At 38.8% G+C, this 21,392-nt stretch overlaps 1 protein-coding gene across 1 annotated transcript in view; it reads right to left on the bottom strand.

Annotated features, from left to right (window-relative positions):
• Window positions 1-574: 574 nt before the first annotated feature.
• SH3BGRL2 (SH3 domain binding glutamate rich protein like 2) overlaps window positions 575-21,392 on the bottom strand; it is a 41,478-nt gene continuing 20,660 nt past the window's right edge. The window contains exons 3-5 of the mRNA XM_071579957.1: window positions 19,747-19,932; window positions 5,901-5,981; window positions 575-4,771 (exon numbers count right to left, since the gene is read on the bottom strand). Of these exons, the coding sequence (XP_071436058.1) occupies window positions 4,769-4,771; window positions 5,901-5,981; window positions 19,747-19,932 (270 nt within the window). The 3' untranslated portion in view covers window positions 575-4,768. The remainder of the gene's footprint in view (window positions 4,772-5,900; window positions 5,982-19,746; window positions 19,933-21,392) is intronic.

Genomic DNA, 21,392 nt, shown 5'->3' with positions numbered 1-21,392 from the left:
AGGTATTATAAAACACATACTAGACTGAGAATCAAGGGAAGACAGCAAGGATGCAAACCTGTACTTTTGGTTAGCCTCTGACCTGGTAAAACATATTTAATTACCTTCTATGCATTAACAAAGTGGGTAGGCAAACCAGGAACTCACATTTATTTCAGACAATAAAAAGCAGCGAAGATTTTAGCCTGAGCAACAAAACTTTGATGTGTGAAAACTTTCTGGCCTCAATGCCCAAGTTGCCCCAAAGGATCTGTCCTTTATTTCTGTGGTATTTATCAGTTAATCCAAGCACAGAAAATGGAAGACAATAAATCATCTCTTTTTTCTTCTTCACTACTATTTACCTGGGGAGACCCTAAATCAGCAGGTATTCTGCACATTGCAATTCCCACGGAGCCACCAGCATGTTCCAAGACGCTTACTATGTTACAGAATCAGGCTCACTCCTCCCAGGTGAAACGTTCTGCAGTGCTTCCATCTGCAGAGGCTGCCCAACCCAAAGTGCCAGGCTGTCACCAGAGTGAGCTGCAGCAAGAATTGTTTTCTTTGGCACATAAACCACAGTGCAAACATATTTTTAATTATGATTTTTTATTAGGTGAACATGGTTTAATACATAACGTGTATATGGCCTAGGATGCAACGTGCTCCCTCCCCTACAGAGTTACAGAACACTGACGCCATAAAGGTGAACACCAACTCTGCATTTGTGACCTCACAGGGATGTTACAGATGGCCAGGAGGGGAAGCTTTGCACACAGGTAGGTCTACACAGCACAGGAAGACATACATCAGGAAGAGGTAAACAGTAGGAAGATGGGAGTAAGCTGGATCTGCCCTGGCTGAAGAACTGCTCTCAAGCAGCTGTTCTCCGTTTTCCCTCCCAAATCCCTTAGGGAGCAAGAGAGTGAAGGATAGGACATGATGCAGCTAGAGTCCTGTGGAAAGTGGTCCTGTGTGGTTTCACAGATGGCACTGTCAGCCAGAGACCCCTGTGAGAACCAGTGGGCAAGGTGCTACCACAAGCCATGGGCCATTTTGCACTGCGTCTGCCACTCCCACTCTGTGCAGGATGAACACACTGGGCTCCATCCTCCTCCCATGGTTTGTGCCAAGATCTAGTGAAATCAGTGTCATTGAAGACTAATGGGATTTGGCACTCTCCTGGTGATCACCCCATTCTTTCACTCCTGTGAAGTGCCACACAAGGTACTGCCTAAAACTTCAGGGTCCTACTTCTGAACCATAGTATTGCCTGAGGAGGACTCCCCAAATAAATGGCCTGATGGGGGAAAAGGGTAGGGAGGGACTACCAAGAAATCCACTGAGAGCTTGGTAGCTACTCTTCACTTCAGTCATAGCACTTGGGCTGCTCAACATTTGAATCACATACTTATTTTAAAGTAAGTGTAAACATGGATTTATGGGCTTTACTCCAGGTCCACTTCCCTTGGAAAGTTTGATTCTACACAGTCAACAAAAAAGAAAAGAAAAAAAAAAAGAAAGTCACCTAAAAAATCAGGAGTTCAGAAGACTCATCAAAAACTGTTTCAGTCTTACAAAGTGTGTGCCTTTTGACTCAGGCCTCAAAATCAATTTACTGTATTATTTAAAAAATAGCAATATAGAAACTATCCTTTCTCAGTTCAAAGTTTAAGCACATCTAAGAAGACTCTACATACAGTCCTCTTTCTGCAAGGCACTATCCAGTAGCGTGTGGCACAAACAAAATCACCTCTATCAAACCCACTGATACAGTGAATGTGCATGTGCATGTCAGCCCACACAGCAACTTTAACTAGGTACAAAGATTTACAGTTTAATTCACACTGCTCTCCATTTCAAAAAGTGGGGTAGTTACAAGCATTAGCTAGAAATTTGGATCATTTCATTCTCAAGCATACCTTTATATGCAAAAAATTTAAACAGAATTAAGAATTTGCTATTTCTTTCAATAAATGTCTGTATTTTCCCCAGACCTTTTCAGTTACCTGATAGCTACATTTTCCTATTACAAAACTGGTTTAAAAAAATTCCAGATCATCTTACATAGCAAACTAGAACTCTACTTGGTTTAATTACAAAAATAAGGCTGCTGCATAACAGACCAAATGCACATTCAAACAACTTCTTTACATATACATATATATATATATATTCTTTAAAAAAAAAAAAACCAAACTAGCCACTTATAATTCTAAAGCACATGTTCTAAGGGACTTACACTGCCAATCCATACAAGCAAGCAGGGTATCTTCAGAGCTAGCGTTGTCCTTCACACAACTGCTTATGCCCACGTGTGCTCTGAAACAAGCTAAGCTTACTTAACAGCTGCAACAAGACTAACTCTCTGCTAAACAAGAGCCTCCTATTCTACAATTATCAAAATTCAAGAGGAGTTTTGTAAAACAAACTTAATCCCTGGAGAAATCAGTGTGGTTATGCTTTTCACATCAGTAAGCCTGGGATTTCGCCCAGGAATACTCATGTATATACTTACACACTTAGGTAAATTTTTAAAACCTGGGACTTCAGGCAGTTCTCAAAGTTTACAACGTATCAAGTACATGATAAATCCAGGATGGCTTCTCTGTAATCAACTGCACAATTATGTAAAATTTATATCTGTATTCATTTACAAAGTTAAATATTTAACATCTTTTTAGGAATAATTCCTTCACCTGTTAACTTAAAGTTAACAATGAACAGCTCCAACTCATATCATATTCCCTTCCTATAGCAAGGTTCAAGTCTCATGAAAATATGGGATTGGTTACAAGAATGTCACAGTACCTTAACATAGACAACATAATTCTTAAAAATGCACATGCATTTATGAATGCCCACTCAGGATTTCTCTAGAGAAGGTGCTGTGGCTAAGATTTTGACCAGTAAACACAACAATGGACTTCAAATCTCTGTGTGTTCTTGCTCCATCTAGCCCTTTAACTGAGCTGATGAGCTATGTTTGTTCAGCCTGGTACAAAGAAGGCTAAGAGGTGATCTAATGGTATACTACAACTATCTCGAGGGCAGTTACAAAAAGAATGGTGCCCATCTCTTCCTGTAAGGGCCAGAAAACACAGCAGAGGCAACAGCCACAAATTACAGCCTAGGAGTCGAAGCTGGACTTTAAAAGAAAGTTTTCACTAGGAAAGCACTGCAGCAATGGCACAGGTTACCTAGAGAGTTCTGAGATCAACAGCCTTGGATATTTTTAATGCTCTGCTAGACAAATACATACCTGATCCAGGCCACTACTGCCATTAGTCCTGATTCTGACAGTGCTGGGCCAGATGACATCCAACTGTTGTCCCTTCCAACTAACATGTCTCATATGCCATATTTACTGGTGCTAACATAACATGTGATTTATTGCACAGTCTGATACTTCTTACAAGTGTGGCTTCCTTCATGCTACACAGACTGAGTGATGTTGTGATTGCAAAGAAGCTTTTCCACATAATGGTTGCCTTTCACTACCCAAAGACATAAGGACATTCACTGTGATGACACTCCCCTGTCCTTACGAAATCACTTGATTAAAAGCTACATTACAGCATAGCTGCTATTTTCATAGCCAGACTTGATTCAGGATGCATAATGCTATTCAACTTCTCTCTAGAATGCATTTTGTAATGGTTATTGACAAGTCATGGGCCTAAGTTCTGCTATGTGCATCAACACAATCCCCCTGGAATACTCTCTGCTTCCCTTGGCTCCTGTTCCTCAGCTGAGCTGCCACTGTGGCCTCATCTGGCAAAGCACACACTCAGCTTTCTCCCTGTCTTTAAAGCACCACCACACAACCACATCTGGGATATAACCAGGACAACAGCTAAGAAAGTTAGGCTTGCTCATGTGGCTTGTGGTGGAGCTGTGTGTTATTGGGGGTAAACTGAAGGTTTTGGCAAAATTTCATTTTAAGACAGTCCAATTACAGAGCTCCAACTTTGGGTGTTTAAGACTTTCTCACTTAAGAAACAACTTCATATTATCATTAGCTATGAGACCTCTTTAGTTATTCTGAACTCCCCAGTATTTCCATCAAGTGTTTTCCTGCACATTTCACCTATCTTTGGAACAGGAAACGTATCAAAGTATTTGGCACCTTCCTCAAGATAGGAACTGGTTTTAAACAGTCAGTTGCAATGTGCACTGTTAGACAAATCAAGTTTTCATGAAAAATATTAGCAGCCCATGTCTCTTAAAATAACCATGATCTAGAATAAACATCACAATAAATAAATGTTGAGCAAAAATACAGCAGTTATTCGCTTAGACTAAGATCTAAAGATTGGTATTTTTCATCTTCTGGATCACAGCCAGCACAAACTTCCTAATAATCTTTAACTATCATGATGAGCTAATTTGGAAAGAATTAAAAAAGGTAAGGAATCTGACTGCATAAGTATATCCATGAACGATAGAATCCCTGCGCTTCAACTCCTTTTTCTCAAACATAACTTCTCTGTTAGAATATCAGGGTCAGTTGCAAAAACAATCCAAAGACAAAAGTGAAATGTCAACAGTGAGTATTTTTAAAAAGGAAGATGAGTAGCCCGGCCTTAATCCTGTTTCATATGTGAGTTATTAGCTCCACATTATTGGTGAGCACCATCTCATGGCAAGCAGACTACTTCTAATGATGCATGTTTGCTCTATCACAGTGATCCATTAGGGAAGCTGTTATGTGCTGAAGAAAAGGATCATTCATTCAGGAATGTGCTTGTTGATACTTCACATGGGCTTTCTAGGGTTCTGCCTTCTACTGAAAAAAAAATAAAAAAAATAATTATTAATGATGATTATTATTATTAGCATAATATTTATATTATTAATACATTCTCATCTCCTGTGCCTGTGACCTTTGCATATAAGGTGTCCCTAACCTTGGTCCACATAGCAGCTAAGGATGTATCCACTCTGAAGGATGAGAATGTATCAGACTGAAGCAGATAGTTTACAGAGACACTTCTCAGGGCCTACAACATGATATTTTCTAGGAACAGAGCTGCATAGAAACTGGTAATTCAAACTGCAGAAGAAAATCATCATTTTCCTAGGATTAGCTCTCCAAGCTACAAAGTGAGGCAGGCTACCAAAACAACCTGCTTCTGCAGTTCTTTGCTGAGGTTCCTTCCCAATCCTGTCCCTCAAGGGGTCAGAAAGAAATTAATTCCTAGCAAAAGTTGAACTCTACAGCTACTGAAGAGCTACCATCCAGGCCTGGGACAGTACTGCTACCAAACACACCTATACCTACAGTATCCAAGGGAAGAAAAATCCTCCCTTATCTGTCTGATCTACTGCCAAAGAGTGGACCATACAGTCTCTTTGAACAAGTGTTCAGGCTTCCATATGGCAATAAATTTTCCTCTCTTATACTGCCATCAACAGAAAGATGTTACCTGCTTTGTGTTCTGACCTGTATATACGTATTTGCTAAAACTGAATTCTTATCCAAAAATGTGATATAACTCCTGGCTGCTCCAGCATTTCAGCATTTAAAAAACCCCAAAATTGATGCCTAATGAATAAATGCTGAGCCATTGTCAGGCTGTAGATATTCCAGTGCTTAAAATCCCAGATCTGTCTCTTGTTGTAATTCAGCCAGTTGTTTACAATTTAGATTGATAATGTCAAGGAGAATGTATTCTTTAAACTTAATTTAATTATCTGCTGTCTCAAATTAACTCCCACATATACGCTCGGTTTCATTTAAAATGCTTTGCTATTCCTGACAGCCATTTCAATTACCTCATTAACACAAAGTTGATATGGACAAAGTATGGATCAAGACAGTGGTACATCCAAACACATAGGATTCTTTCCGTTCAAAGACAATCCATTCTCAATATTTCAAGAATGCAGTGAAAACTCTGCAATACAACACTGACCTTTGATGCCAAAGTAGGCTTCAGTCCAAGAAAGGAGAACACGGTGTTGCTCTCCTTTGATTCAAAAAAGCCATCATAATCCTAGAGAATTAAAAGAAAAAAAGTTGAGTCAACATTTGTATTCATGTCTTCCTGACTGATATTACCACACCTGTATTAGACTAAAGGGTGACATGTAATAATGCTCAGGAAAATACTGATACTTACCCATCTTGTCCTGTGCAAACCTAAAATCTGTTCTAAACTGCAATGATATCACCAACCACAGTGGGAAAGGAAAACACATAAATTCTCTAACTGCAACACCTTTCATTACTTTATTTGACAGGAAAGTATAAGCACAGACTTGCATCAAAAGGAAATCTATTCTGGATATATTTTAAGGGTATTTAAGTGCTTGATAATGCAAATAAGTTGCTGACCAGGTTTCCAATTCCCATTTTAGCAAACAAAATACTTCCTAACATGGAAACTTCCAAGAAGTGCTAAGGCAGCTGAACTCCTTATTTCTTCTGTGGTAGAATAAAGACTTCATCATCATTGTATCCCTTAAAATCAGCAATCATATCTCAGCCTCAGCCAACCACATAGTTCAACATAAAATAAACAAACATTGTATATAAAGATAAAAACATTCTTAACTATCACGATTAAGTTCCTTTTAGATTTCAGCTGGCTAAATTCAGGTTCTGATCTCAAAGTGTTAACTACTACTTTTATTGATTTGATTACTGCACTGGACACCTGCTACTCATCTATCATCACATGATCTGACAATATTCAGTTTTCAGGGGGAAAAACAAAGAAAATCAGAGCACAGTTTAGAGGATGGATTTGGCATATGGCAAGAAGCCAAGAAGTTTCATGTGTTCTTTGTGGTTTGGCAAAGACTTCTTCTATGACCACTAGCAAACAATAAAGCACCCAGTTCAGACTCTTCCTCCACCACATAACTGCAAAAGGGAAATATCAATCCTTGTTTAACCACTTCTGAAGTGTAAAATACTCTTTAAATGTCAGGAAAATTCAGGTATGTACTCATCACTACATAGCAATTACCTCTAAGATTAGTAGTTACACTTAACTTGAAAGCATTCAACAAGAAAAATCCCTTTAAAAATTGACTATGCACATACATGCTTTCAACACAGAATAGTAACAGGCAGTCTCGGTACCCCAAACATGCTTCCTCCTTGCCATTCCCAAAGCGCCTGACACCCAAAGTTAGCACATTTTTGGCTCCTAACCTCTAATCTCGTTACTTTTTGAGAGCTCATCTCTCAGTGTTAGTTTGTCCTGGTTTTGGCTGGGACATACTTTCAGATGCTTTCCCTGAAATGTGACCTCAAGTTTTTCCCCAGTAGCAGCTGCTTTGCCTACTTGTCTCCTTCCACTCCTGCTTTCTCTTGAACCTCTAACCACCCCACAATCACAGGGGGACCATGGACAATAAACAAAAGTTCTAATTGAAAAGAAGAAATCATCTGACCTGGTTATCCTCAGAATATCATAGGATAGGTAAAAATTAGGAACCTTCTTTTTTATCTTTCAACCAAAGTTCACTCGTGCCTAGCCAATATCCACTTATTCTTACATTTTGGCTTCTCAGACCCCAGGCAGGAAGCAAACAGAGTCTGGGCAACTATTCGGCTTCCCAGAACTTCTCTGCATCTTCACAGTTCAGTGAGAATCCCTGATTAGCTCAATTATAACCTTGCAGAGTGATGGTTGGTATTTTGTGAAATAACCTTGTGAGGAAAGTGTGTGCTTGTAGAGGAGGACTTGACTTCTCTTTGCTCTTTTTTTCCTTCCACCAGTGTAAAATAAATTACTGTTTGGACAGAAAACACATAGTCACCATAGCAAGAATAATATACCTCCCACAAGATCCATCATCATCCTGCAGATGTGCAGAATTTCTCATTAAACCTTTATGGTGCACTAGATAAAAATGCTTTACCAGCATTTCAATAATGATATACTGCTATATCAGTGTGAACACAACTGTTGTAGCTAAGTGATACTTTGCAGTTGCATAATTATTCAAAAAGCCTCAGCCCCTCAAAAAAAACCACAATCCACAGCTGCAGTTTCCCAGCCTAACCCTCTATACTAAAAGCTTTAGCCCTGAAAGACAGAGTAGCCAGCAGGAGTGTATAATGGTCATCAGGCCTCACACATATTATCTGACACAAGTAGACCTTCTTAAGGTGGCTTTTTGTTGTTTTTTCTTAAAATGTGGCACATACTAATTTCTGAATTAACATAAATTTACAGTTATTAGTCTGAAAGTAAATCTAAACAAAGTAGACAAATCAACTAAGCCATGCCATAAGCTGAAAGAGTACTGTAAGGAATCCCAACAGTGCCATGGATTAAAAAGGGACAATGTAATCACTGAATACCTAGAGGAGGAATGAAGCTTTGCAGAAGGATGCTTGATTAAGCTCTTCACCTCTACAAATGAGACTTAAAAAACTGAATGGACACCATTAAACCTGCAAAAGGTCTGTTCTAACTCTTCTAAAAGCAGATGAAAAGCCATGAAAGACATGAGCTATATGAGCAACCACATGTGAAGACAGTGCAAGATCTAACTGAGAAATAAGCCTAATTTTCTCTACTGGATTCATCTGCAAGTGAGTCACACTGTCTCTACAGCTGAGGGTAGGGAAGCAGTGGATGAGGACAACCCACAGGGAGAAGGGCACTCCTCCTTTAATATCAGGGCAGGTTTAAATTGCCTGAAGATGCTCATTACAGCTGTGTAAACTACCAGCACCCTACCTGTGGGCAGGCAGCTATTGAGGCCATTTCTGCAGCAGCATGGCTGGAGGCAGACACCTTTTTTGGTCCCCACCAGGAGGACCCATCTCTCCTAAGCACACAAGCAGTTTTCATGAACACCTAGACATTTGTTTGTCTCAACAGTTTGTCCAAGGAAGGTTCCGTGTTCAGGTAAGTCATCACCTCTCATTACCGTTTTCAAGTTCTGAGCTTCTCTTGAAGTCTCTTAATCACAGTACTTCAACTAGCTCTAAAAGTATCATTAATCTAAGACCATGGTTTTTTCACTCTTTGTTAATAAACTGGTTAAAAAAACAGGCCAGAAAATAATTCACAGACTGAAAATAATGTCATAATAAATAAGGCTGCATTGCTGGCTCTGACAATGACTTTGAGACTCGCTTAATCCACCAATATCTGTGCGCATCTGTTTACTCTAACCACTGTATAGTAATTTAACACTTAACAATAAAAATCTGCCTTCAAGTATTAGTTATAATTTTTACTTTCAGATTTATTGAGTCCTGATTTAGTATGTTTTTTCCACATTTTCCCTGATTATTAAGCCTGGATTTGCTTACGGAAAATAATGTGAAGGTTAAACAATGAGATAAACAGAGTAAGTTTATGTTTGAAAGAGCACAAAACCCAGTGGATTGATTCATTCTGAAAGGCCCAGAATATTTAATAACCACAAGAGCTTATCCAGCAGAAGCAATCTCCCCAGTGTTTTGAAATATCTGCATTGCAAAAGGTATTAAAATGCCATTGATATTTACTTTCATGGGGGCTGGGGAGGAAGAAGCAACATGCTTTTAGATGAAGTTATAGAGAAATTTTAAACAGGACAACTTTCCTACTAATCACTGCAATTAAAACAAAACCTCAAAATACTCAAATGTGAAAAAATAGTACAAAAATACATAAATAGTCTGATTTTAAGAAATCACTTTAGCATGGTAGTTTCTTAAGAGATTATTGAGAAATATGATCTCAGGGACTCAGTAGCTGTGCTTTGGCATGTGGCAGGAGTGGGCATCCCTGGCTTTTCCTGTAACACAGACAAGATAACAGATGTTTCAAAAAGACCCTGCCTTTGATCTTACCTCTATAAGATGAGAAATTCTGTGTAAATTTGGGCCACATGTAAAGACACTAAATCCATGGGTGAGGGCATGAAAATTCTTGTCTCACATAAAGAACATCCCACTGCTACCAGCAGTAGGTGCAGAGGATGAAGAAGCAAAAATGGTGCCAAGCAAAGTGGAAGCTTGGAGAATTTCATACATGGGCAAGAGCCCAACTCAAACTGGCAAGCCAACGGGTTCCATTGGGAAAAACTCTTTGGGACATTCTGCCTCCCACAGAGGAAGGACACCAGGCAGTGCTTCTCTCTTTCTGCATCAGCAGTAAGTTACTATAATCCCCTTGTCACTGTCCCAAGCAGCTCTACCAAGGCAGCAGGTGCTGCAGCCTTGCTGGGGTCACTGGAGCAGTGCTGTTTTGCTCCTACACAAGGAGGTGGCTCCCACTGACACCCTGGAGGCATTCAGAAAGCAGCTGTTAGTACAGCAAACTGCTACCCACTAAGCTACTTCAAAGGCAACTATGTGTACAAATATAATTTTGACTGTACCATTTTAAATTACGATACTCAGTGCTTTGCAGAGCTGCTAATTACATCTTATTAATGCATAAAATTCTGGCAACATCAATAACTGATTAAAACTAACTAAAAATGCCTACTAAAACTAATGGGACATGGAGACAGTGGACATGAGTCACCAGTGATGCAGAGATGCTCAATCCCTTTGGAAAAGTTGAAAAGCCAAAAATACAGATGATAAACCCCATAACTGAGGGTATGGAAGGTTACCAAGAAAGACAAAAGCCAGTTAGGAGGAAAAAGCATATCTCAGGATGGTATGAGGGGATAAAGAAGTGACAGGAGTATAAAGATGGTAAGTAAAAGGCTATTTCAAGGCAGAAAAGGCTTCTTAACAAGATAACTATCTGGCTGCTTTAGGCCTGGCTCCTCACTTTTAAAGTCAGTGACAACTTAATTACCCACGAAGCAACCAGAGCAAGATAGAACCTCTCTGTTTTAACACCAGAACATTTACAGCATTAAACATGCTCCACCAAGCTACTGGGGGATGGATTAACTGACCTGATAAGCTCATGCTTTGTTGAAAATAAACTGAAGCTACTGTAGGGGAGCTTGTCACCTACAGACAAGCAAAATCTTGCTAGCCTTGCATGGCCTAAAGCTCTTCTTTGCTTTGCCAGCTCCTGCTGACTGACTCTGTACTGAGATAGAGAGACAGGCCATGGCTGCAAAGGTTTTTTGGGACCAGAGGGCAATGGGAGGAGATCTAGGAATGCTGGGAAACTCACTGTGCTGGCAGGATGGTTGGTACTTGATGTAGAGCTCAGCAGACACATAGGGCACATTTCCACAGTGCACTGAAGATGCTAAATATTTACATGGCCTCATATTTGTTTTAGAAAAATAGCTAGAGACAAGGAAAATACTCAAGTATTTTTATATGCTTAACTTACTTGTGATCTTTCCTAGGCTTATGGCACTGTTGGGACAAAACTGGGCTGAAAGGACCTTCAGTCTCACACATTTAAGGCCATTTATGTGATCTTAAGGTGTATTTTACACAAAGTTTTAAAAGAATCATAGAACCATAGAATGGCTTGGATTGCAAGGGACCTTAAAGATCATCTAGTTCCAACCCCCAATAATCAGCAAAGCCAAGTGATGCTGTCTATTAAGTATGATGGTAAAAGGAAAAAAAAAAAGAACAACTCAAGCATCCAAGCCTCGCACTTACATAGCTTTGGTTTTAAAATTTGAATCCTTGCAGTTTATTCTGAATCTATGTCTACATTATACAGAAATCCCAAAGGCTGTCCAATGCTCAAATGCTATGGAAAACTAACAACAGCTTTGTTTTTGAGACAGTGGACAGGTATTCAGGAAATCTGAATTTAGTTCCTCTTTATGACACAAATGTCTTAGGTCCTTCTGGCCTTCATGTAGGCTTTATGCCAATTTACTCCAGTAGGAAAATCATTGATCTTTGGGAATTTTCTCTTCAGAAATCCCACTTCCAGGGTGGTTTCTTCTTTCAACAGCAACTTCCAAGATCACAAAGCTCAACCTGGTTTCAGCTGTGACTTCCGCTATGATGTGGAGACCTTAAGTGTACTGGGAAACCAGACCACTGTAGTGATGTGATTACAGACACTGCCAGAACTAATTTGGCTCAGGATTTTGTTAAGCAGGTACACTGAGGCTTGTTTAAATAAATACTGTCACTGCTGGGCGAAACTATTTACTGCACACCAAAGTCAAAATTGGCAGCACTGCAGATCAGTATAAAAAACTATTTGTGCTTCAAGGAACATAACACAAGTGTGATGGGATTGGGTCAAAGTAAAACATTAACACAAAGTAGATTTCATTTACAATTAGCAATTATACAGACACAGTCTGTCCATTACTGCACTGAGATTAGGAGAACACTACACCTAACAAAGTTTAAAAGACAGTAACTGTGAATAAAATTCCTCCCAGTAAGTTTCATTGAACAGGCAGAATGGCTTTGTTTGCTTCAAATTTTCAACAAGTGAGCTTGTTAAACATCTCAGACAAATTGTTTTTCCTTACAGCGCCAAGAAGCAGAGACAATTCTTACCACACCAAAAAGCAGAAAAATAAGGAAGGCCCCCAAATGTAACTTGCACTGCTTTTTCTACAGATTTTTTTTAAATGCAGTGCTTATTGGACAGCACTTACAGATTAGTCTACTGGCATTCTGTTCAAATCTGTTTCTCTTTGTCAATATTTTTACTACATGATTAGGATCTTTCCATTCTTATAAAAGGGGCAACATAATTGCTCCTACAAGTAATTGTGGGGAACTCATAATTTAAATGCATTGAATCAGCACTTTGCTCCTGACTGAGTTAAGACTGGGTGCCATTGAGAATGAGCTGTTAGCATCCTTCCTGAAAAGGGCAGTTCAGCTCTCCAGAGCAGATGACATTCATTTACTGGTCTGATTAGGATTACAATGGAAAACTCTTACTCAGCACACCTCTCCTTGGAGAATGAGTGTGTGTGCATGTGTGAGTCTTTTTGAATATTATATAAATATACAAATATAAGACGATCTTTTCTGCACAACATAGAACAAGCTAAACATGACAGTTTTCAATTACCTAACCTTCTGATAAGATCTGTGCACAGGATTTTTAAAGAGCTTATATGATTGACTCTACAAAGCAACTTGCTACTCCTTTACTAAAGGCCAGATGTTTATTTCAGTAATCTGTTTAGCTGTAGACTTTCAGAAACAAAGGCTTTAATAAAAGGGAGCAGATGCCAGCCAGAGCTGTACTGTTTGGACAGTACATTTGGACAGAAACTCAGGTGTCACAGGCATCAACTATCTAAGGACCAATATCCCTCATTTCTAAGGCAGACAATCCAAGTGGGGCTTCTCCCATACAAGCACTGAAGACTCCAAACTGGCACAGTGCTAACCTGGGGTAGGGGAATATTCAGGGGGTTGTCAGTGGCAGAATCAGTAAGTACTATGGATGGTAAAAAGTATCGCCTCCAACTTTTGTGGACCTTCCAGCTCATCGTGTTATTTTACAAATTGTTTGGTAAGAATATTATCAAATCAGACCACAACAGGAATTTGAGGAGTGATGGAAACTTCAGGAACTATGTTGGCCATTCCATTGCATGAGGTCATGGCTCTAAGACATAAATTGACAGTGCTGCACAGAAGTTCTGCATTTACATACTGTAACTTGGACATGTTTTAATGTAGCTGTAACTGTGTAAGGAACATGACTACCACATTTGGTTGGTTTTCCTCTAAGAGCATTTTACTCATATCAGTATTAGGTGGCATCTCGGAACACTGAATAAAATATGCACTTCCCCCTTCCTTTTCTTTCAGGAACTGGATGCTGGCAAAATTATCTTTCAACATTTCCTTTATTTTCTGTTGTTCCTTCAAAGAACAGAAAAGGGAAGGCACTAAAGAAAGTCATACTAATTGTAATGGCACAGCATGTCTAACACCACTTTTACTTATAAATAGATTATAACTTGGCAATATCTACAAAGTGTTTCTTAGCAGATAATCATATTAACATGATTACAAGTAGAACAGTGGTGAACTGAATTATTTATTTTATCCTGGTTGTTCTGTGACAACAGCCAAGGCCTTTTCTAGATATTGTTTCAATATACTGCTGCATCCATATTTTGTGCAATCCTATGGGCCCTCGAAGTATTAAAGTATTACTGCCACTTAGTAAAACGTCTTATCCTTTCCTCATATATCTCATATATCATATATCGTATTTGAGTAGAACTGGCCTTTTAGGAAAAGACATTAATTAAAAGTCACAACATCTTCAAGAATAAACCTCTTTTCTTCAGAAAGTATGGCACAATAACAAGTTTACCTTCCATGGAAAGGAGAATTAGGATCCCAAACAAAATAGTTAGTAATTATTTCACACTTGCTGATTATTCATAAGTTCTGCAGAACATCAATGTAATAAATACAAAAATCATAAAGAAAAAAAAGTGCAGTATTTTCTACTGTACCCTGTAAAGATAACAATTCTAATTTTATACTGGTCACTTTTGTTTTAAAATATGTAAACACCCTATATTATTATATTTAGGAAATAGAGAGTCTGCAAACAGACAGGTATCTCCAGAGATGTCTTTGACAGCTATCAGCTTTATATGGAGACATGGTTTACAAAACATCTGCTACTTTACTTTGAAACAGCTATTTGTGAAGTTTAGAATGTAGAGAGTTAAAACTCCAATTAAAACCTGTGGTGTCAACAGGATTGTACTCTTGCCACTACAGGGTAAACAGCAGAACTGTAATACATTACTGATGTGAATTCTAACTTCTCTGAAGAGGAAAAAAATCTTGGATTATTTCATTTTTAGTGAGTTGCTGGGCTTCTATTTTTTAAGCCTTGACACTGGGCAAGCTGGCTATTTTACACTTTGTCTCTGGAACCACACTCCCCTTTATAAAGTAGATATCACGCAAAACTAAAGCTCTTTGCCTCAGGACACAGAAAGGCAGTGGATGGCAAAAGCACAGGCATAGCCTGAAAGTTATAACCACATAGACCCTATGAATGCTCTGAACAGTATCTTGTCAACACAGAGAAGACATGTGGGAAGGGGTTGTTTTCCAACCTCAGCTCTGTCTTCTATATTCCTTGCTTGAGACAAGGGCTTAATCAGGAAGATAAGGAGTGTTGTGTCCCCGGCCTCAAGTCTCTCACATTCAGCCTAGGGTTTGTGGATGTCTGTGAGCCAAAAACTGCTCCAATACAATGGCAAAAGGTAGTTAAGAATGATTTCACACAAACAAAACAGCCATGAAGGAAACTCTACTTCTGATGGTAAAAATAATTAGCCAAGAGAGTTTCAGCATCATCAATCATTAACAGTTTTTATATGATCTCTGAGCAATTCATATCAACTTTTATCTAGCAAAATTATCCCTCTTCTAAACAGAGACCTGGACCAACAAGACACTAAATGAGTCAGGTAAGACATCCCCAAGGGTGCAGAGAACCAAATGTGGACTTGCTGAACACCCAGTTAGCCTCACAACTGCTGTAGCTCCTGAAGTGAACACTCTACAGCCAGCATGCTAGGGTGAATTCTGCCATATTGGCTGAGGATTCAGAGAGACAGAGTTCAAGCGCTCCGTAGCCACAAGAGTAATGACAAACTCCCCAAAGACAGGCCAGGGCAGAAACTCTGAGGTGGCCTCTAGCCAATTTTGTTAAAAACGCCTCTTTCCCTTTCTTTCTTGTATGAGTGAGTAGTTACTTATTTGTAATTTGATGCTTATAAAAAGGGAAGTAAAAGAAACATGTAAGCATCTTTACACAATCTTAAAAGAAAACCCAGAAGAGAATGATACATAACAGTGTAAAGAAATCAGTACGACAATAGTTGCCTGTGCACTGAATATTTCCCAAGAACACTGCACCTCTTTCAGCAGCCTATTTGATTTCTTTCTTGTCTATAGGACTTCACTGTTTTGTTGGAGTTGATACCCATATATCATATTTCAGGGAAGGACAATAAACATCACATATCTCTGTCTCTACTGCTGCCCACCAGGCACTCTATCAGGACCTACCATAACACAATAAGGGGAAAGAAAAAAAAAAAAGTCAGGCTGCTGTGTAAATATTTTCTCTTCAGCTCAAACTCCTCCCTGAAAACAGATTTCCTTATAATGTTGGTTGGCCTAAATTGCAGGCTATCTCACATCAGCAGCAGACTTCTGCACATAAAACTGTCACTGTTCAAAGTGCTAACTTGCAGCTTTGCAAGAGTGTAGTTTCACTGAGAAGTGGATATTTCCAATCTTCTGAAAGATCAGGAGTCACTTCTACTCTAAGAGGTGTTATGTGAGAGCTGTGAATTCAAGGAGAAGGAGGTGTGAGTCACAAGCCTAATTTCAGACATGAGTTTTCCAGCATTTCTTGCTTTCTGCTTAAAGAGCTCATCTGGGCTGCTGCACAGTGGCAGGACATTGCTGCTTGGGTAGAGAACCCTCTTCTAAAAGGATATTATACAGATACTAACATGCTCAAGAGCCACGTTGCCAAAGAACATGGAAACAAGGAAAAGGCAGACCAGGCTGCCAGAACTGAAATGGCTACAGTGGACCTGGATTGGGAATGTAAGGGTGAGCTAATCTTAGCTCAGTGGGCCCATGACACATCGTAACACCTATAAAGCAATGCAATTTATAGACAGGCTCACGACCAAAGGGTGGACCTGACCATGGAAGCCACTGAACAGGTTATCTATGAATGTGAAACATGTGCCATGATTAAGCAAGTCAAATGGGTAAAGCCTTTCTGTTGTGGAGAACAGCGGCTGGGAAAGACAGCGTGGGTTGCTGCTTCCTCGGAAAAAGGCAAACCTGTTCAAGGGGTTCCTCTTGCTCAAGAACCAGGCTGCACTTCATGGATAATGCAGGAGAATGGGAAAATCTGGTGTGTGGTTCAAGGAGATTTAACCTTGTGGTAAAATAATCCTTGATTTGAGTCTTATATCATAGCTGTAAGCAAAGCACTACAGCAGAAGCCACTAAAACTAACTGAGAGTTTTGTAAGGAATTGGGCAAGGCAAAACAGGTTTCAATGCCTAATAACCCAACAAACAACACACCAGCTCCTAAGGCTCTACTTGTCCTTTTTTAATTTTATCTTTTCCAAATTAATCCCATTTTAATCTTCCTTATGCAAAGTGAATGAGTTCTGCTCTGGAACACTGACTAGGCACTAATATTTCCTTATTCTTACACAGCTCTAACTAGAACAAGATAACTATAGTAACTTCAGATTTACACTACTGTAAATGTGAAAAGCAGATCTATGCGTCTGATTTGTCTGAAATGGTGACTCTTCTCACACACTTACAATGTTCTAGCAACATCACTGAGATGAAACAACATACTCCAAAGCCATAAAAATATGTAAATTATCAACCTGTTTGTGCTACAACATAGCGCTGGGTTATCAGTAAAACAATTTGAGTTCTTGTGTGCTCACAGCTCTTTTCTTGTTCGCAGGAAATAAAAATAGATTTTTTTCAAGTACTTTATTTCAAAATCCATTAGCAGAACTTGTTAAGGAAAATTGCAGTACTGCGTATCAGAAGACAGAAAAAGAGAAGACAGATTAATGATTGTATCTGTGATTACATCAACTCGGAAAAATTTCAAAGTCTTGCTCACACTTCAACACGTGGAGTTTTGTCTGTTGGTACCAGAAGAATCCCTCCCTCTATGGTTCAAGACACTTTGTGAACTGGTAAACACTGATCATCTTTTCATACCTTTCTCTCCTCTTAAACCAGCTGTCAGATGTTCAAATGGCTGACAGAAATCCCTTTTGGATACTTACTGAAGACAAACTTCCTCTATTCTTCATTTACATTCAGAAAAGTGATTATTTCAAACAGCAATGTCCTAGCCAGAAAAATCTATTCTAATATAAAACCCTTGTACACATTGCTGAGGTTTTCTACTGAAAACAGGGAGACAAAAAAAATCCAAAAAACTCTTAATGCTAATACTAACACAGAAAAACCAGAATGGCTATGAAGACATTGAGTCATGGCTCATACTCCATATGCTTGCGAATGTCTATTAAAATAATATGAACTAAATAAAAAGTGTACCTATTTTGCTTTACATTGTCTAGCCCTCATACATTTAGAGTAATAGCAATGGATAAGTTTGTATCTTAAGTAAGTCTCAATTGTCAGTAACAATGTATAAGACATGGTTTTCTGCTGAGATTTTAGAACTGCTGGACAGCAAAACAAGAGTGTGCTAATAGAGAAAACTAGATTAAAAATTGCCTGGACATAAATCAGGAATGACAAGCTACAAATTTCATTAACTCAACTAACAGAAAACTCAGTGAGTTTTTTAGTAGTTTAAGTTACTTAATAGGGATTATGTTTTAGTTATTTATGTCAGGATAAACACATGAAAACACTCAGTGTGGAAATGACAGAGACAAGATGTGCAATGTTTGCTGACTTTATCTAATTGTGATTTTTTTGTTACCCTCCTTTCCAGCACTGACCTCCTTTGCCTCCTGCATAATGTTTTGCCTCCACATTATTACCTAAGAACTTCATGAACTCATGCAGCAGACTGATAAATGTTAGAGATCCTGCACATACTTCTTCTTTCATCCTAGCAAATAGTTTTCTTCAAAGCATGTTTTCTCTTTAAAGATGTTCATGCAGACAGTGAAGTCCAGTAATAGGCTTAACTCTGCTCAACCAAAACAGCTATCAGCTCAGCAGACAGATTAATGAGATCATCTCACATGTGGCATGACATCTTCTGCCTTGCTAATTCCAAACAGCAAATTCTAAGACTAGGTTAAAATACACTATAAAGGCAAGCTGAAAAGGTAAGAAACAACAGCTTAAAATGTTGTATTTCCCAGGCAAACTAAAAGCACATATAGTAATGTAAATGTTATTATTTGTAAGTGAGGGGCTGCCTCATAAACAAGGGTCAAAATCCCTTCCATGTCCCAGATACATCTCTTTGACTGACACATCTTACCTGGAAGTAAGAAGATATCAGTTAAACTGCTGAGGTAAACAAGTAAGGCCAATACAAAGCACATGGAAAAGATGTTAAATATCTCACTTCAAGAAGCCAGTTAAATGCTGCATCATATCCAACCTGTTTTTGCAGAGGGTTCTAAATCACTTATGTGTTTTCTGCATTTAACTAACAATTGCACTGCAGTCAACAGGTTCTCATCAGATCTGAATGATACATCAGCAAGAAGCAGCTTTGTTATAGCACTGTTGAATCCGGCAGGGACTGAGTTAGAACCAGTTTGAATGTACAGATCAAAGGTTACTGCTTCAGCTTGCAATGGTGGTGAAGAAGCTTACACCAAAAAAACAGCCCACGCATCAATCTGTTGTCAGATTCACAGCAAATAGTTAATTTATCATTGAGACTCTGGTGACATAAAGACACCCTAAGCATAGATGAAATTTACCCTATGACAGCAGCAGAGAAGGAGCTTAATTACAATGATAATATAACTCAATCTAGACAATGTTCTCACTTACTGTGCCAAAGATTTCCTTCTGAGTTTTTGTGTTTGGACTAGACCCAAGTAGCAAGAGACCCACAAATTCTCAGGTTACAGTGGTCTCACAACAGCCTTTGCCACCAACAGGTTGTACATGAAGCATATGACATTGCCAATTTTTACATTTGTGGAGGGAATCCCCTAGATAATCTTAGGATTTACATATGAATGACCTGAATTTTCCCTGTATGATCATTACCTGATACTACTGCCCCATTAATTCAGATACCATTACAGAAAGCATAAGAGCAAGTCCCAGATTTTTAAATGGCCAGCTGGGTATATTATGATATCACCCACTGGAACCACAACAGCTACTTACTCCACAGTACCGATCATCGCTGAATATCTGCGGTGGCAGTGGATTGCCCTGCGCAGGCTGTCTGTCCTCAGGAATGTTTTTGTACATCCATTGCCTTTTCTCCTCTGACATGGTGATATCCACTTCTTCAAATTCTATGCGATTGGCTTCCAGGAACCTCACCACATCCTGTTGCCTCTTCTTTATCTAGATACAAGAAAGAAAATAACAAAACACAACAGTCTCAGCAAGTCCACCATAATATAGACATGTAATATAGATCCTGTAAGGGTCTCGTCAGAAACAGAAGTTAAAAGAGGCATTTTGTTTTCAAAGTCAGTGGGGATTATATTTTTTAAGAGGCACCTAAAAATTCAGGGTAAGCAACCTGGCAGATTCCAGAAGAATTTATTCCTATAAGTGTTCATTGACTGATGTTCATCATTACATTTGAAAAAAACCCACTCCAGCTACACACATTTTTGTTTTTCTAGACATCTAGACATATTTTAAAATGCAGCTCTATATTCTCCTGAGCAAGGCTTGTTGAATCTTTAAGTGTGTCTGTCTGCATAGTGCATATGCCTTGAAGTAAGCATGACATCATCTCTTGAAAATTAACTCTATTGCAAAAAAAAAATAGCATGAGGTTTGTTTGAATGTATGGGGTTTCAGCCTCTCAAAAAGATTACCATCTTTATATAAAACCCTAACAGAGGCAGAACACCAGCAGTTTTTAGGTCATTGTAGTTAATATTGGCTGGACTCCATGATCTTAGAGCAATTTCCAACTTTAATAACCCTATGATTCTATGACTCTAAGATCAGCCCATAAGGGCTAGCTGGGCTTCAAGCAGATACATTCAGGTAAAAACTACTTCTGCCTCAAACAGGACTTGATATCAAGACATCAACCTTATAAATGAAAGTCTATAGGGCCAAGAGAAGCCATCTGGAATCATTCAGGTAGGTCTGCTCTGCATTCTTTACAGTCAATTCTGTACTTATTGCATCTGCTTAATGAAATTAATTATTTTAGAAAGGAACTATAAATCATATGCTGAAGTGTTATTTGAAAAAAATTCAGTTTTAATAATTTTACAGTATTCCTGGAGTGTTGGATCCATGCAGTTGCTGGCTGGCATAAAGCCCAGGTGGATGAATCATGCCTCTGGGTATCATATGACCTAGATACTATTTGGAAATCAGAGGATTTTTAAAGTGCATGTGCAAGTTGTTCTTGTCACACAACACAGTCTGTCTACCTAAATGCATCACAAAAATTACTAACTTTTAAAGGAAATACTGATGGAATCATTTCCATGAAATATGATGGCAGCCATCCCAAGACTCTTTGAGCACAATACTCTTAAACACTTACTGTCTTTCTTAAGGAGTGATCTGCACAGTAAGTCTGTGTTTCAGTGTCTTATTCTTTTTCCTTTCTTTGCATATACTGGTGGGGCTTTTAGGCATATGTGAAAGGATCACTTTTTCATACAAGAAAGCAGCTCCTAAAATTGCACTCAAATAATGCACTATCAACAACAGCAAAATTACCACACTGCTGTTATCATAAACAACACACCTTTTCCTATGTTTCTAGAAATTCCAGATGTAGAAGTGAAAGATGAACACATTTCCCTCTGTCTTTCAACAAAATATGT

The sequence above is a fragment of the Pithys albifrons genome, chromosome 2 (assembly GCF_047495875.1).
Source record: "Pithys albifrons albifrons isolate INPA30051 chromosome 2, PitAlb_v1, whole genome shotgun sequence".
In the NCBI taxonomy this organism is placed as follows: Eukaryota; Metazoa; Chordata; class Aves; order Passeriformes; family Thamnophilidae; genus Pithys; species Pithys albifrons.
Note: the sequence above shows the minus strand (reverse complement) of the source record. Positions and strands in the feature narration are given on the sequence as shown.